This window comes from Eutrigla gurnardus, assembly GCF_963514095.1.
Source record: "Eutrigla gurnardus genome assembly, chromosome: 10".
In the NCBI taxonomy this organism is placed as follows: domain Eukaryota; kingdom Metazoa; phylum Chordata; class Actinopteri; order Perciformes; family Triglidae; genus Eutrigla; species Eutrigla gurnardus.
The window spans coordinates 23,269,624-23,283,987 of record NC_139924.1 but is presented as its reverse complement, the minus strand read 5'-3'; the positions used below and the strand labels follow the sequence as shown (position 1 = coordinate 23,283,987).

General features: G+C 41.7%; 1 protein-coding gene across 1 annotated transcript; it reads right to left on the bottom strand.

The window, feature by feature from the left end:
• Positions 1–225: 225 nt before the first annotated feature.
• On the bottom strand, positions 226–2,840 carry p2ry1 (purinergic receptor P2Y1). The gene is made up of 2 exons (XM_084018916.1): positions 2,501–2,840; positions 226–2,146 (listed from the first exon to the last, which is right to left on the bottom strand). Exon 2 carries the CDS (start codon positions 2,109–2,111, stop codon positions 1,050–1,052), a length of 1,062 nt encoding a protein of 353 aa, XP_083875042.1. The 5' UTR covers positions 2,112–2,146; positions 2,501–2,840; the 3' UTR covers positions 226–1,049.
• Positions 2,841–14,364: the final 11,524 nt, after the last annotated feature.

Below are 14,364 nucleotides of genomic sequence, written 5' to 3'. Positions count from 1 at the left end.
CGAACACCTAGTCCACGGTAAAGTACACACTCCACGACCAGAGTGATTAATGACTGTCTGTCAAAACACGGACACAGTGCAGTATTTACTTTGAGGTATCTCATACAAACAATTCTTCAATGTGTTGGAGTCGACAAGCAGGTGATTGAGTGTGAGTCCGTTATGCTCGTTTAAAAGACATTAATTCTCCCCTATGTTGCGATAAACACTAGTACGGTTAGAACCTGTGGTTTGATGGGGGGGGCTCATGCACTACACGTTTGGATTAGTGATACTCAATTGAACAAAACAGTTAACACAAACCAACATCACAACATCCTGTACAGCACAGCCCAAAGAGACATTCACTGTAGCATCATATACACAAAAATACTGTATTATCCTTTCTGGTTTTTTTTTCCCTCCCCTGTAAGGAACAGGTTGTGGTAACAGAGCCGTTGCAGACCTTCACCTCAGAGCTGTCAAAATGAAAAACTAGTCGACCACATTCCTCGCCCAGTCAGTAATAGATGGAGAAAGAAACGAGGAGTGATAGGTAGCCCTCTGAGCAGAGAGCACCCGGTCATAGTGCATTACAATGTCTGCACGGCACATCCATGCAGCAATCTCAGGTTCAGTGCATTTGCTTTTTTTTTAAAAAGCCATTTCGGGTACACTTCTGCAAGCCCCACCTGCTTAATAGCTATTGATCAAGCATTCGCTTGAGGAGGTGCAATCCGTTCTTGCTCCTATTCTTCCAGAACAAGTTGACCAACGGGACATTATGGATTGTAAGGGAAACGTATTTCCCCACAGCTTGCCTCATAATAATGTCCTTTTTGTGTGAGCGAGGCCGACTGCTCGATAAGAACGAGGAGCGATGGCTCTAACGTCGAGAGTACGACACGTGTACGGGACAACAGAGCACAATAACTTATCAACATCGATATGATGGTTATCACAGGGTTAAATGTATTTATCCTACAATTCTATAAACCATCAAACGTTAAGTTTTGCACACCGCTTTCAGTCCACACAGTGCATCACAGGAGATCCATAGAGGGGCCCCGTCACAGCCTCCGCTCCCCGTTCTCCACGCACTCAGCCAGGCTGTTCAGAGCCGTCTCCTCGCTCTTGGACTGAAGGACGGTGTCTCCCTTCCTGGAGGGCTTTTTCGTGGCCCGTGACAGCTTCCTCCTGAAGGTATCTCCAGCCAGGAAGTAAAGGACAGGATCCACACAGCTGTTGAGGCTGGCCAGCCCCCGCGTCACCTGGTAGGTGGCGTAGACGCGGTTGTTAAAATCACACATGTCAGGGCTCTGGAAGTACAGCCTGGCCCTCATGTTGAGGTTCTTCATCACGTGGAAAGGCAGGTAGGAGACGGCGAAGACCGCCAGCACGATGATGACCAGGTGGATGGATTTGCGCCGCAGGGGCGCATTGTTCATATCGTTGTAGATGAGCGCTTTGACGATCATGCCGTAGCAGCAAAATATGATGATGAAGGGGATGCAGAAGCCGAACACAGTCAACGTCATGCTGTAGATGAAGTAACCGGGTAACTCGTCCTGGGTGGTGGTGTCGTAACACGTGGTGGCGTTTCGTTTCAAGCCCGTCCTGGAGTAATAGAGGATGGGGGAGATAGCGATGACGACCACCGCCCACACCAACGCACTGGTAATAACCGCGTTCTTCTTCTTCAGCCGGCCCAGAGACTTCAGCGGGTGCACCACCCCGGTGTACCTGTGGACGCTGATGCAGGTGAGGAACAGAATACTCCCGTAGAGATTCACGTGGAATATGAAGCGCTGCAGTCGGCACAGAACGTCCCCGAATATCCAGTCGGTTTTGTTGAAGTAGTAGAAGATGAGGAAGGGCAGGGAGAGGACGTAGCAGAAGTCAGCCAGGGCCAGGTTGAACATGTAGACGGAGATGCTGCTCCAGGGTCTCATGTGGCACACGAACATCCAGATGGCCAGGCTGTTGCCCACCAGCCCCGTGATGAAGACCATGATGTAGACGGTGGGCAGGTAGTAGAACTGCAAGCCCGTCTTGGTGAGGGAACATCCTCTCGTGTGGTTGTGGAGGTCCGTCACGTTCAGCAGGGAGGTCAAGTTCAGGTCCGTGGTCATGGTGTCAGGGGCCGAGGCAGAGGCAGCTCCTTTTACTGCAGGAGAGAGGGGAGGACACATGAGGGAAACGCTCCACGTTGAAGCTCATAGTTGCTATTCAAACACCGTCTTAAACGCAAAATCATTGCTTCAGTGTGTCGGCGACCTGTTGCTACATGCGACGGTTGTTTGGTTTCAATGCAAATGGCTGTTTGTATTGAAAACAAAACGCGCACAGAGTCGACGTCTGATCTCCAAACTTAATCTTGCGGAACGCCTACGCAGTCCAACAAACACTGGAGCGCACGCACACACACACACACACACACAGAGAGAGAGAGAGAGAGAGAGAGAGAGAGAGAGAGAGAGGGAGAGAGAGAGAGACATTTGAAATGTATTACAACACTCACCGCTGAGAGAGACTTGTATTCCACATTCCTATAGCCTTCACAGCTGCAGTGGTTTCAGTCAACACGCAGGAGGGGCGGGACGCGCTGTCAGGTGTCTTCATGCAGCCTCCGAACTGTGTTGCGAATTGTTTTAAAGTTGCTTTGCCTCTTCAAAGGGAGGGGGGGAACAGTCGTCGGTTGGTCACGCGGGGCGACGTCTCCCCACAGCGGCGGCGGGACGCGGCGGCGGCGGGACGCGGCGGAGACAGCTGCAGGCTCTGGCACGGAGAGCAGGAATTGCAAGCAGCAGGCTCCGTAAAGCGAGAGGAGGCTCTGCGCGCCGGGGAGAGAGAGAGGGGAGGCGCGCACCACGCAAACCACTGAGAGCAGCTTCCCACATCCAAGCGCGCTCTTTCGGTTCCTCCCTCCTCCCATTGGACCATTAGCACATCTGACCTGCCAGCGGGAGCGGGGTGTTTGTATAGATGTACTCACATGTTTAGCCAGGCGGGTTCTTGGCTCTGGTTGTAAAGAGGAAAGGAACATTCTTATTTGGCATCCATTTAAAGTGTAGGCTGTGTGGATTTCTATGGAAGCCAATTGCTGCCACTGTCAGCAAAAAAAGAGAAGCGTTCTCAAAATAATGACCTAGCATTTTAAAAATAATGAGACACTTTCTCAAAATGAGAAACTTTATTAAAATATTGACTTATTATCTCAAAAATAACGAGAACATTTCTCAAATGATTGACTTAGTAGGCTATCTCAAAATAATGAGATACTACACAACCTCATTATTTTGACGTACTAAGCAAGTTTTTTGAGATAATACATTAATATTTTGAGATACTAAGTCATTATTTTGTGATAGTAAGTCAATATTTTGAGATACTAAGTCAATATTTTGTGATAGTAAGTCAATATTTTGAGATAGTAAGTCATTATTTTGTGATAGTAAGTCAATATTTTGAGATAGTAAGTCAATATTTTGAGATACTAAGTCAATATTTTGAGATAGTAAGTCATTATTTTGTGATAGTAAGTCAATATTTTGAGATAGTAAGTCAATATTTTGAGATACTAAGTCAATATTTTGAGATAGTAAGTCATTATTTTTTGATAGTAAGTCAATATTTTGTGATACTAAGTCAATATTTTGAGATACTAAGACAATATTTTGAGATAGTAAGTCAATATTTTGAGATACTAAGTCAATATTTTGAGATAGTAAGTCATTATTTTGTGATAGTAAGTCAATATTTTAGTCAATATTTTGAGATAGTAAGTCAATATTTTGAGATACTAAGTCAATATTTTGAGATACTAAGTCAATATTTTGTGATAGTAAGTCAATATTTTGAGATACTAAGTCAATATTTTGAGATACTAAGTCATTATTTTGTGATAGTAAGTCAATATTTTGAGATAATAAGTCAATATTTTGAAATACTAAGTCAATATTTTGTGATAGTAAGTCAATATTTTGAGATACTAAGTCAATATTTTGAGATACTAAGTCATTATTTTGTGATAGTAAGTCAATATTTTGAGATAGTAAGTCAATATTTTGAGATAGTAAGTCAATATTTTGTGATACTAAGTCAATATTTTGAGATAGTAAGTCAATATTTTGAGATACTAAGTCATTATTTTGTGATAGTCAATATTTTGAGATAGTAAGTCAATATTTTGAGATAGTAAGTAAATATTTTGAGATACTAAGTCAATATTTTGAGATACTAAGTCAATATTTTGTGATAGTAAGTCAATATTTTGAGATACTAAGTCAATATTTTGTGATAGTAAGTCAATATTTTGAGATAGTAAGTCAATATTTTGAGATACTAAGTCAATATTTTGTGATAGTAAGTCAATATTTTGAGATAGTAAGTCAATATTTTGAGATAGTAAGTAAATATTTTGAGATACTAAGTCAATATTTTGAGATACTAAGTCAATATTTTGTGATAGTAAGTCAATATTTTGAGATACTAAGTCAATATTTTGTGATACTAAGTCAATATTTTGTGATAGTAAGTCAATATTTTGAGATAGTAAGTCAATATTTTGAGCTACTAAGTCAATATTTTGAGATACTAAGTGAATATTTTTACATACTAAGTCAGTACTTTTAGATACTTAGCTAATATTTTGAGATACTAAGTCAATATTTTGAGAGTCTCATTATTTTAAAAATGTTTCTCAATATTTTGAGAAAGTTTCTCTTTTTATCTGACAGTCCATAGATTTCCAACTGGATATTTAAAGGGAAACAAGAAAATATTGTGGTAGTGATGTGCTGAGAAGAAAGAAAAATATATAAATCATTTTGATTTAAATGGGAAGTGGGCAGAGCGATAAGGGACTACAGTAATATTTCATGGTTATGGCACTGTCATGGCATTTCAGATTTGTTTCGTAAGAAATATCCTTCCACGCTCATAAAGAGTCAGCAGGAGCCATTGATTAAAACAAAAATGGCAAAGGGTTAGACACATAAACACAATGAATTACTGTTTTGGACATGGAGATGGTCATTTGTGTCTCCGAAAGGCTACGACAGACAGCTCTGTGTGTGTGTGTGTGTGTGTGTGTGTGTGTGTGTGTGTGTGTGTGTGTGTGTGAGACAGCCAAGGGCTAAGCAGACACGGTCCGAGGCAGCAGACAGACAGAGGATGATGAAGGATCGTGGCAGGACCGGCCGGTGGAGAGGGAGAGCCAAAGGTTAAGTTAATTATGCTGAGATGCCAAACATCTCAAAATTGTAGTCGGAGAAGTTCGGCAAGACCGGAGCAATAATCTAATGGATGTTATTAATGAGAAAGAGAATAAAAGTCCACCATTGGATGGATGTTACCTGCATTATGGTCCATTAGGTGAGGTATTTGGTGATTTCTTCAAACTGCTATTCCAGCAAAATGCACAAAAACACAAATGGTAACACTTGATTTACTGGATCCTTTAGTTTCCTAAGAATAAGGAACTAATATGTAACACATTTACTTTCAAGGTTCCTGGAAAGGATGAGGAATGAAGTACTTATTATAGGGGAAATGGGTCCCGGATTCAAAAGCTAGACTTCCAGTCATCATTTCTGATTCATTGTAACATGTTTTAAAAAAATCATTAAATACTTCTACAATACTACTACTGTCAATAAGGTACTCCTTAAACTTAATCTAACACATCGTTGTAAAGGTTGAGAATCGCATGTCGACTCGCTGCCATACATTATCAGTTCAACATACATCTGCCAACACACACACCGAGAGTGATGAAATACGCCCCTTGTGGGTTTCCTTTGTGTGAAGTGTGAACACAGCAAACGTACATCTGTTGGCACCGAGGCAAAGACTGCAATCAAAACAGATTTCTGCAGGATTTTTGATTGAGGAAAGACATTCGTAAAACTAAGCTGACGAAGTTTGACATGTGATATTAAGAGTGCGTCTGCTACTCATATCCCGGCCAAACCGCCTGGTGTTAAAAATACAACACAAGTGAAATGAAAATCAAAGGATGTAATATTCAAAGACTGAGCCAAGTGAAGGAATCATCGCATCTGCCATTATATTCCCTGCCAAGGACCCTATTCTATCTGGCTGTGACCTCCATTATCCGCCTGAGAGGCTGACAGAGACTTATTGGGCTCGGCTGGATGCGCACTGTTTAACGCCTTTAATTTGAATGTGTTAAGCACCAGCGCTGCCAAACGCAGCTCAACCTGTCCAAAGTGCTGCCGGGGTGTTTTGTTTTTTAACCAACTAACATCATGTTGTTGTGTTTGACCACCCTAACATTTGGAATAATTATGTTTAAGTTTACACTATTACTTTTGTAAGTAGTCAGTTCTGACTGTGTTGTATTTATTAAACATTGTCTCATGCACACCTGGTAGGATGTGTGGGACAATCAAAGCATGAAGTAAACTCTGTGAGCAAATCTGATCATCTCAAAAATACAATAGAAAACTTAGCTGCTAAAAATTCCTGGAAAATAAATAGAAAAAGTGTTTAATCTCCACTAATATCCCTTTAGTAGCCGTCCTGGAGATCGAGTACATCCTATAGTATGTCCAAATTCCTGGATGTCTTCCTGCACCTGGTTGTACTTTGCAGGATGAAAGCCAGCATGTTTCCCTGACTATTCTGACCCCAAATATATGAGCAAAAGGGTCAAAGTTCAAGATGGAGTCAACAAGCAACACGCAGGCAAACAAGAGCTGGGGCTAGACATCAGGCTTAACACCCTAAAGTGTTGGCAGGGATTCGAAAGGTGTACAGCAAGCAAAACAATCTGACAGGGAATGAATGGAAGTGTCCCTACTGAAGGGAACTAGCAGACACTGTGGCACAACATCACAACTAATATCTGATCCAATACCACAAAGTCTGACTATGCAACTCGTGCTAAAAGAAGAGGTCCCAACATCCCTCTCACGACTGAAAGGCTGACTTATGAAGTTATAAAAATGAATCCTTGCCCACACACGTTGGAGCTACAGCCTCGGTCTGGACCAGCAGCTTATGGTGACTAATGCTGGCAAACGTTAGATAAACTTTGTCGACTTACTCGTTTGACATCATTATCAGGTTACTGTCACTGCAGTGGCAGAAAATCTAAGATTCCACGATTCTCCTAATGTGGACAAACACAATGACGATGAGGTCAATGAAGAACACTGCTGCATGACAAACATTATCTATGGATGAAGCTCGCCCCGGCTTTCACTCGCTCCCGCTCCGCACTGTCACTGATTTTGGTGAGTCAGGAGTTCCCAGTCAGAACCAATCCATGTCCGAGGGAGCCGTTTTGCCTTGCACATGCGTCCAGGTGTGAAGTTAGATAAGGACACAGTTGAAATTGCCTTCTGCAGCTCCCATCCGTTCACTCAGTGTGGCCTACGGATCCCTGCCTCCCAGTCCAAAACATCCTAACCACTGCTTCATTTGATCTCAGGTGTGTAAAAAGCAAAGAGAATGCACAGAGGAGTGTGACATCACTGCAGACACTTTAAACCAGGTCATTACTTGAGGGTTACGGCTGAAATGCTCTTCTTTACTTCACTTAAACAAGCCCATTGGGTCCTGTTTGTTTCTCAGCTATACCAGAGGATTCAGTCCCATCGTCTCTAAACTGATTGGATATAACCTGGGAACACTTCATGTCCCAGAAGTAATCATAATGACAAAGCACAGAAGGGAAATTCTATTTGTCTCAGGGTCTGACCTGCATTACTTTGCATCACGCTACGCTGCCTCATCTGACAAGCCGATCGCCATCAGAGGCTAATAGTGTTTCTCGCTTGTGTCATTCTCATTTACTGTGGTGGAAGTCGCTGCAGCAACACCAAGCAGTGAAACCCAAAGCTGCATTACTCGGACCAGCATGCATCAGTAAGGGTAATCGAAATGTACAAATTAGGGGATTGGGGAGAAAATGATTCCCCCTTATGTTCTGTTTCTCCATTCATCCGTATGTTTCTGTCCCTGCAGTCAGCTTTTGTTGTCTTTGTGTCCGGACGGTGTGTAGTTTTTTCCCCCCGCTATTAAATTTGTTGCTTTCTTTATTTCGCTTCATCCAATTCCAGGCTCATCACATGCCCAGAGGAGGACCACCACACACAATGCTCACGTCATTCTGGTGAGCATCTCCGCTGGTACTGATCTCTGTTATCAGCTGCCCAACAGACGAGGCTGGAAAATAATGAATTCTTCTTTTTTTTTTTTTTTCTCCGTCACTCCACATCACTCCACCATGCTGTTCCCTTTCCGCAGTCCCTCTTTTATGTTTCTCTTGATCTCCCTTCCATTCATCCTCCATTTCAGATGAGCATCCACCCTCCCTACTCTCTTCCCTGAATGGGAACGCCTCAAAAGGTGAGGTGACTTGAATTTAATATGAGACCTTTACCCACATGGAAACCCTCAGTAGCCTGTATTTCCCTGTTCAGTGTTTCCAGCCTAAACAGCAATTACAACCAAGCCTGTGAGCGCGAACTATTTAGACACATTTCCAGTAATAACATGTCTTTCCCTGTGGGACTCTTGCTGTAATGACACTGACATGGCTCACTTGTTAACAAACTTGGCACCAACAAAGTGTGATCAGAGGGCTTAAGCTGTCAAAAATGTCAGTGTTGTGTTTATAGCAGTGCAACTGTAACTAGATCACCGTTTTTTTTAAATCCTGCACATTTGGAAAGCATAATATTTATGATATCACATACTGATGTGTGTTAATGTTAGTTTTACAGTAAACAAGACATTGAAGATGGTTACTGTGTACACTTGAATAAACATAGTATGCAGGTCCAGAAGTGGTGAAATGTCCGATCCTCATGAATGTAAACTCATTCTGCAGCGTCTTTTCTAAACAGGTTAGAGTACACGGTGTAACGGACTGAAGAGGAGCGTGCTTCTTATTTGTGGGGTGAGAAGTGTGTTTATCCTGTGAGAAATCTCTCATCATTAGTTGGACAGCTTTGTAATCTTAGAGGGGAACAGCTTACTTAAACCTCTATATTATTATGTGGACAAAGGTCACTCATCGTGATGAACCTAAAGAGAAATGCCTTGGCTCTGCAGTCCCACTCTTTCAGCTCATTCTTTAGGTTTATGGCCCACAAATCTGCTTTGGCTCACTCTCACCGCTGTCATTTGCAGCGTTTCCAGCTGTTTTCAGTAAGAACACTCTCAAAATCAAGCCCTGCCCCGAAAAACAGCAGGCAAAGTTACTTTGCTACTATTGCGAACACGGTGGAGCATTTGGCTGCTATGAGATAGATGTTATAGTTATAGTGGAGATAAAAAACAAATGAAAATTGGCATTGTGTCAGGTGGCCGGAAACAAGACTCCAAATCAATGCTGATGTTGCTCTTTATATGCTTAATGTACATAGACCCACTGTAACGATATTAAAGATAAACCAGACAGATTTATAGGCAGACTGTAATGTTGCTTGCAAACGCCATCATCACAGTAACCTTGAAAGGTTAGTGATGACATTTATAACTAAAGTAAGTTGCCCTCCTGATAAGATTGCCAGAGAACTAACATTCACATTAGATGGACCTTAAAAGAAAGGTCAGTTAAATCAGGTGCACTCCTTAGTTGTCCGTAAACAGCTTGGGTGTGTTGCACCCCAACTCTCTCTCACACACACACACACACACACACACAGAAAGGTCAGCTGCTCCCTGGGGTTCCACTGACTGCAACTGTGATCAACAGGCTAAACCATATGGCCGAGCCCACATGCAGCCAATCCTGCATTTTTTTCTTCTTTTCCCTTCCCCATATTTTCTTATCACTTTGTCTACATTTCTCATATCCACTATCAGTCCATCTTAATGTCAAGTTATCATTTACTTTTGCAGGTCTACATTGAGCAACTGACTTTTCTCTAATCTGATCAATGCAGCTGAATGTCACAGAGGTTTCCTATCAAGCAGAGAGAAGGTCAGTGAGTCTACTCGGTGTAAATACCACAGTAACGTCGCTACCGGACGGCCATCCTGCCAGGATTTTTACACTGGATGTGTTTTAGACACAAGGCAACTATGGTATGAATACAATTTTATGTTTGTTTGTTTTAACCATAACATAAAGTAAACTGAAGTCTGAGTCTTGGCTAAAATTGTGTCTATTGGAGATCAACCAGTCATAACCTGTCCAATAAATAACTGAATAAATATTCAGTGTGAAAAGTGGAAGCTACAGTTGTTTTATGCACTGCACAAATTCCCCTACTTCTAAATCTCATTAAAGTGTTTTAAAACCCTCCTTGTTCAGCTGGAAAACACATGTCTTGAAAACAAGAGACCACTTATTGCAGTTATATTTTGTTAAATAAATGAGGTGGTTGTTACCACAAGAGCAGTTATATAGATAAGTGAGTACTAATGCCTTTATGGTCAACAATAGTGGACTGAATAGATTGAGATGCATATCATTGCAATCCAATGGATCCCTGGTCCATAAATTATTTTATGTATGTTTTCAGTAAGTGACATTGGATGACGTTGCTTTTTTAGCATTCATCAGATAACTATCTCACATTTGTCATGACTCTTTGTCCAATCTGTTTACCTTGAGGAGCGACAGTTTCAACTTCAAAACACATTTTTAAACTGAACTTAGAACGGCGAAGCTGTAAGAAACAGGCTGAAGCGACGCACTTAACCTGATTTATGAGAGGAACCGGGTCAAACGATGTTTGACGTTTTCAAAGTGGAGGGTTTTAAGTGTCAAACGTGAGGAATGTGGAGGGAGGGATGGAGAGGACTGCATGCTGGAGAGGTTGTCTAATGGAGAGGGTTCTCCGTTTCTCAATTATTTGTGTGCTCTTCTGGAAATGAGGATGCTGAAATGCTCAGACGCTCCGAGCAAAGTGAGGGTGAAAGAGCGAGGGCTAATGCTGCACATTAGTGTAAAGCTCTTTGGCCATATAGTGGGAATAATTGTGATAGAAATAACTCAGGAGCTTGGTGAGGCATACAGGATGTACATTAGCAAGCTTCCTGCAGTGCGACACACTCTGCCCGTATCCCTAGATCTAAATTCAATTTTAATTAAATATAGTTTATGACCTTCATTTTTACCCAACATAGCTGTAGTAAGTGCCTGCGAGTAATTTGTGTTTGTTTATCTGTGTGTTTATGTGTATGAGCATGTAAGTGGAGTGAAATGTCCAATTTTGTGTGGAAGAAGATAAATGAGTGAAATGACTGGCGCCATCTGAATGGATTGTACCTTACCACATTAACATCATTGTCCCGTCTGTGAACCATAATCAGAATGACTCACTTAATGGAATAAAGCCCGGTGATGAAAGACGGCGCTGATACATGGGAGAAAAGAGAGGAGGAAACGACTTTGTCAAACTTTTCCCATTTGGCGACCAAACCGGCGTAAAATTGCTGAACATTCAGAGTGGAAAGGGAAGGGGGTTGTGAATGTTATGAGCGATTTGGCGAGGTAAAAAATAATAATATGTGTGTGTTTTTTTTGTTGTAGACACAAAACAACACAGCAATGAATCCTGTCTTAGAGTTGCCTCCTGCATGGTGTTTGAACCAGCGTGTCTAAACATGCTAAGGAGTGTTTCTGCTATAGAGAAAAAAAACAAAGAGAGGGAGAGGAAGACTAAAAGAAAGGAAAATATGAAATATGAGAGGGTGAAAATCACATGATGCAACAAGTTTACCAGCTTACTCGCCCATTCTCTTCACTTGATCAAATCATTGTGTGAAGAATGTTGTCAACAAACAAACGTAGTTCCTCACAACATGGCAGAGTAACCACGTTCCAAGGCTTCCACCCACACACATTCTTCCTTTAACGTAATCCAGTTCCTTAATTGGCACCGCTGCCGTGACACAGAGACAGAGCACATGTCTGTGGCTCCACAAACCAAAAAAAACTCAAAGTTTAAAAAGTTTCACTTATAAAATGTGAAGCCACAAGACAGCTTGTCAATTCAGGTAAGATCTGAGACAATGTATGTCTGAGAAGAAAAAAAAAGGGAAACATTAAATGTTGGAGGTTTTTCAGGAGGTGCAGTGTGGTGTCAGACTTTTACTTATCAGCACTCCGCACCGTGACAGGAGAGGGAGAGAAATGGAAGAAACACAGGAGGGAAGAAGACTTGAGAGGCAGATGAAGGGACAGCAGAGAGGAGAGAGGAGGGACGTGACAACGGGAAGCAGTAGTGACAGAGAGAGGGACCAAAGGGTGAATGAATAAAAGAGAAGCAGAGAGACAGAGGACAAGGGGAAGAAGACTCTGAATATAGAGCTGAGGACAGAGGGAGAACAGATATGAAAAGAGAAAGGAAGCCACAGAGTGTTACATCTGGGGGAGAAGGGAGTGCCAAGACCGAAACAATCCATCCTTTCTTGGTTTGGGAGGAAAGAAAAGGACAGGAAGGCTGCAGTGCACCATGGGAGTTCAGAGGCATTTAATTGGAGACGCAAGCTGAGAACCAACCAGGTTCAAACTGTCAACCGTAACGTGAAGCGGGACTTCATAGTTCTGTTTCAGAAGTAAGAAAGCCTCATTCAATATCACACTGAAAGTAGTAAAAACCCAGCCTTGGAACATGACCTGGCCTAAGTGGAGGAGCTCTGAAGTCACCCATTTCTACATTGTAGTTGAAAACATTTGAAGTTCGGCCTTTTGGCCGTCACCGTCTTTGCCTTTTTGCAAAAACCCTGAATAAGACATTTTTATTGACCAAAAAGGTTCCAAACTGAAAACACACTGTGAAAGTGTTAAAGACAAAAACATGGACAACATCGTGGAAGTGACCTGTCAATCACAAAGAGGCCACGCCCTAAAGTAATTCCTGCTTACTTGTCAATTTTACTCTAAATGGGACCATAATTCACTAAATGTAAATCATGCTGTATTGAAGATTTGAGCAACTGACACCAGAAACTAATGTTTATAATATTTATTGAGATAATAAATAATCAAAGTTCTATACAATCACAGATTGATTATTTGCAAATAGGGGACTCGCCCTCTGCTGGCTATTACGGAGACTGCAAGATCTCGGGAACTCCTCATTTGCTTCACTTTTCAGGACGTGGTTAGTTCCACCTGGGCAGCTCGGGGATGCTAATGTCATTCTGTCGGTCAGTTCGTTCCAGCCAGAAATACCTATTAATATAAATATTAGTATAACAACTATTGCATGAATTGTCATGCAATTTAATTCAGAACTTCATGTTTCCCAGGATCACATGTATTATCTTTGGTGATATTTTTGTATCAGATTTGCTCTAATGCCATCATCAGGAAGAAAAAGACATTGGATGTTGATATTAAAATGCAATGAAATATATCTTTGGGGCATATATTGTTAAATAGGTGAACAATATGACTGGATGTGACAACAAAGTTTTTTTATTTTACCTTTAATGTCTCCCATCCTGCTCCTTCCAACATTCTTCACTTTTTAGCCCCTCCTGTTTTCTCAGACACATTAAACCAAAGACCAGATATGCAACGTTTTTTTTTTTTTTTCATTTTCATATTAGATAGCTGCATGGTCTGGTGAACACCATTTTCCAGACCTAATAAGGTGACAGAAGGGATTAAAGGAAGTCAGCACAACTTCAAGCACTTTGCTTTGAGAGTTTCACCCACCTGCATGTTATTATTGGCTAATTTATATTTGATTAGCAAAATAGAGATTAGTCCAAATGGGATCAGGTTGAAAACAGGTAGTGGTGCTACCTGAATCCAACCACGGCTCGGACTGAAGAGAGCCTCCTGAGCAGCGATTTGTTCTTGGGTGATAAAGTGTCTGTCAGAGTCACGGTGCTGTGGAGAATTATTCACACATGGGTTCAGGAGAAACTGCCTGCCTCAGGTTTGGCTGCCGACATGAATACACTCAAGCTGAAGGTCACATGGAGGAACACGGTGGTGGGTTGGGCACATGGGGAAAGGAAATTACAGAGAAATTAGACCGACTGGACCTAAATAGCAAGTCGCTATTTCTCCTCAACACAATTTGAAGGTTGCAGTGTTTTTTAATGCATTTTGGATGTGTGATGATAGCTTCAACCTGATAAGACTTAATTTCAAGGGGGAAAACGTGTTCTGTGCCGTGTGAAGACCACGGAAGAAGAAAAAAAAAGAGTCTAATCTCAGCAAAGGAGCCTGTGGCAAAGTAAATCTTCTGCAAGGAGATCGCTATCTTTTAAATAAATGGAACAAGCATTTCCTGTTTCCTGTGAGTTAAAAACAGGAATGAAGTGATAGCCACAAACCGGGAAGCGTGTTTATTAAAATGTGGTTTGAGGGGCTGGACGGACTAAATGATCTGTCGAAGCAATATTTAGACATTTTTGGGGGAAAAAACATTTACGCAA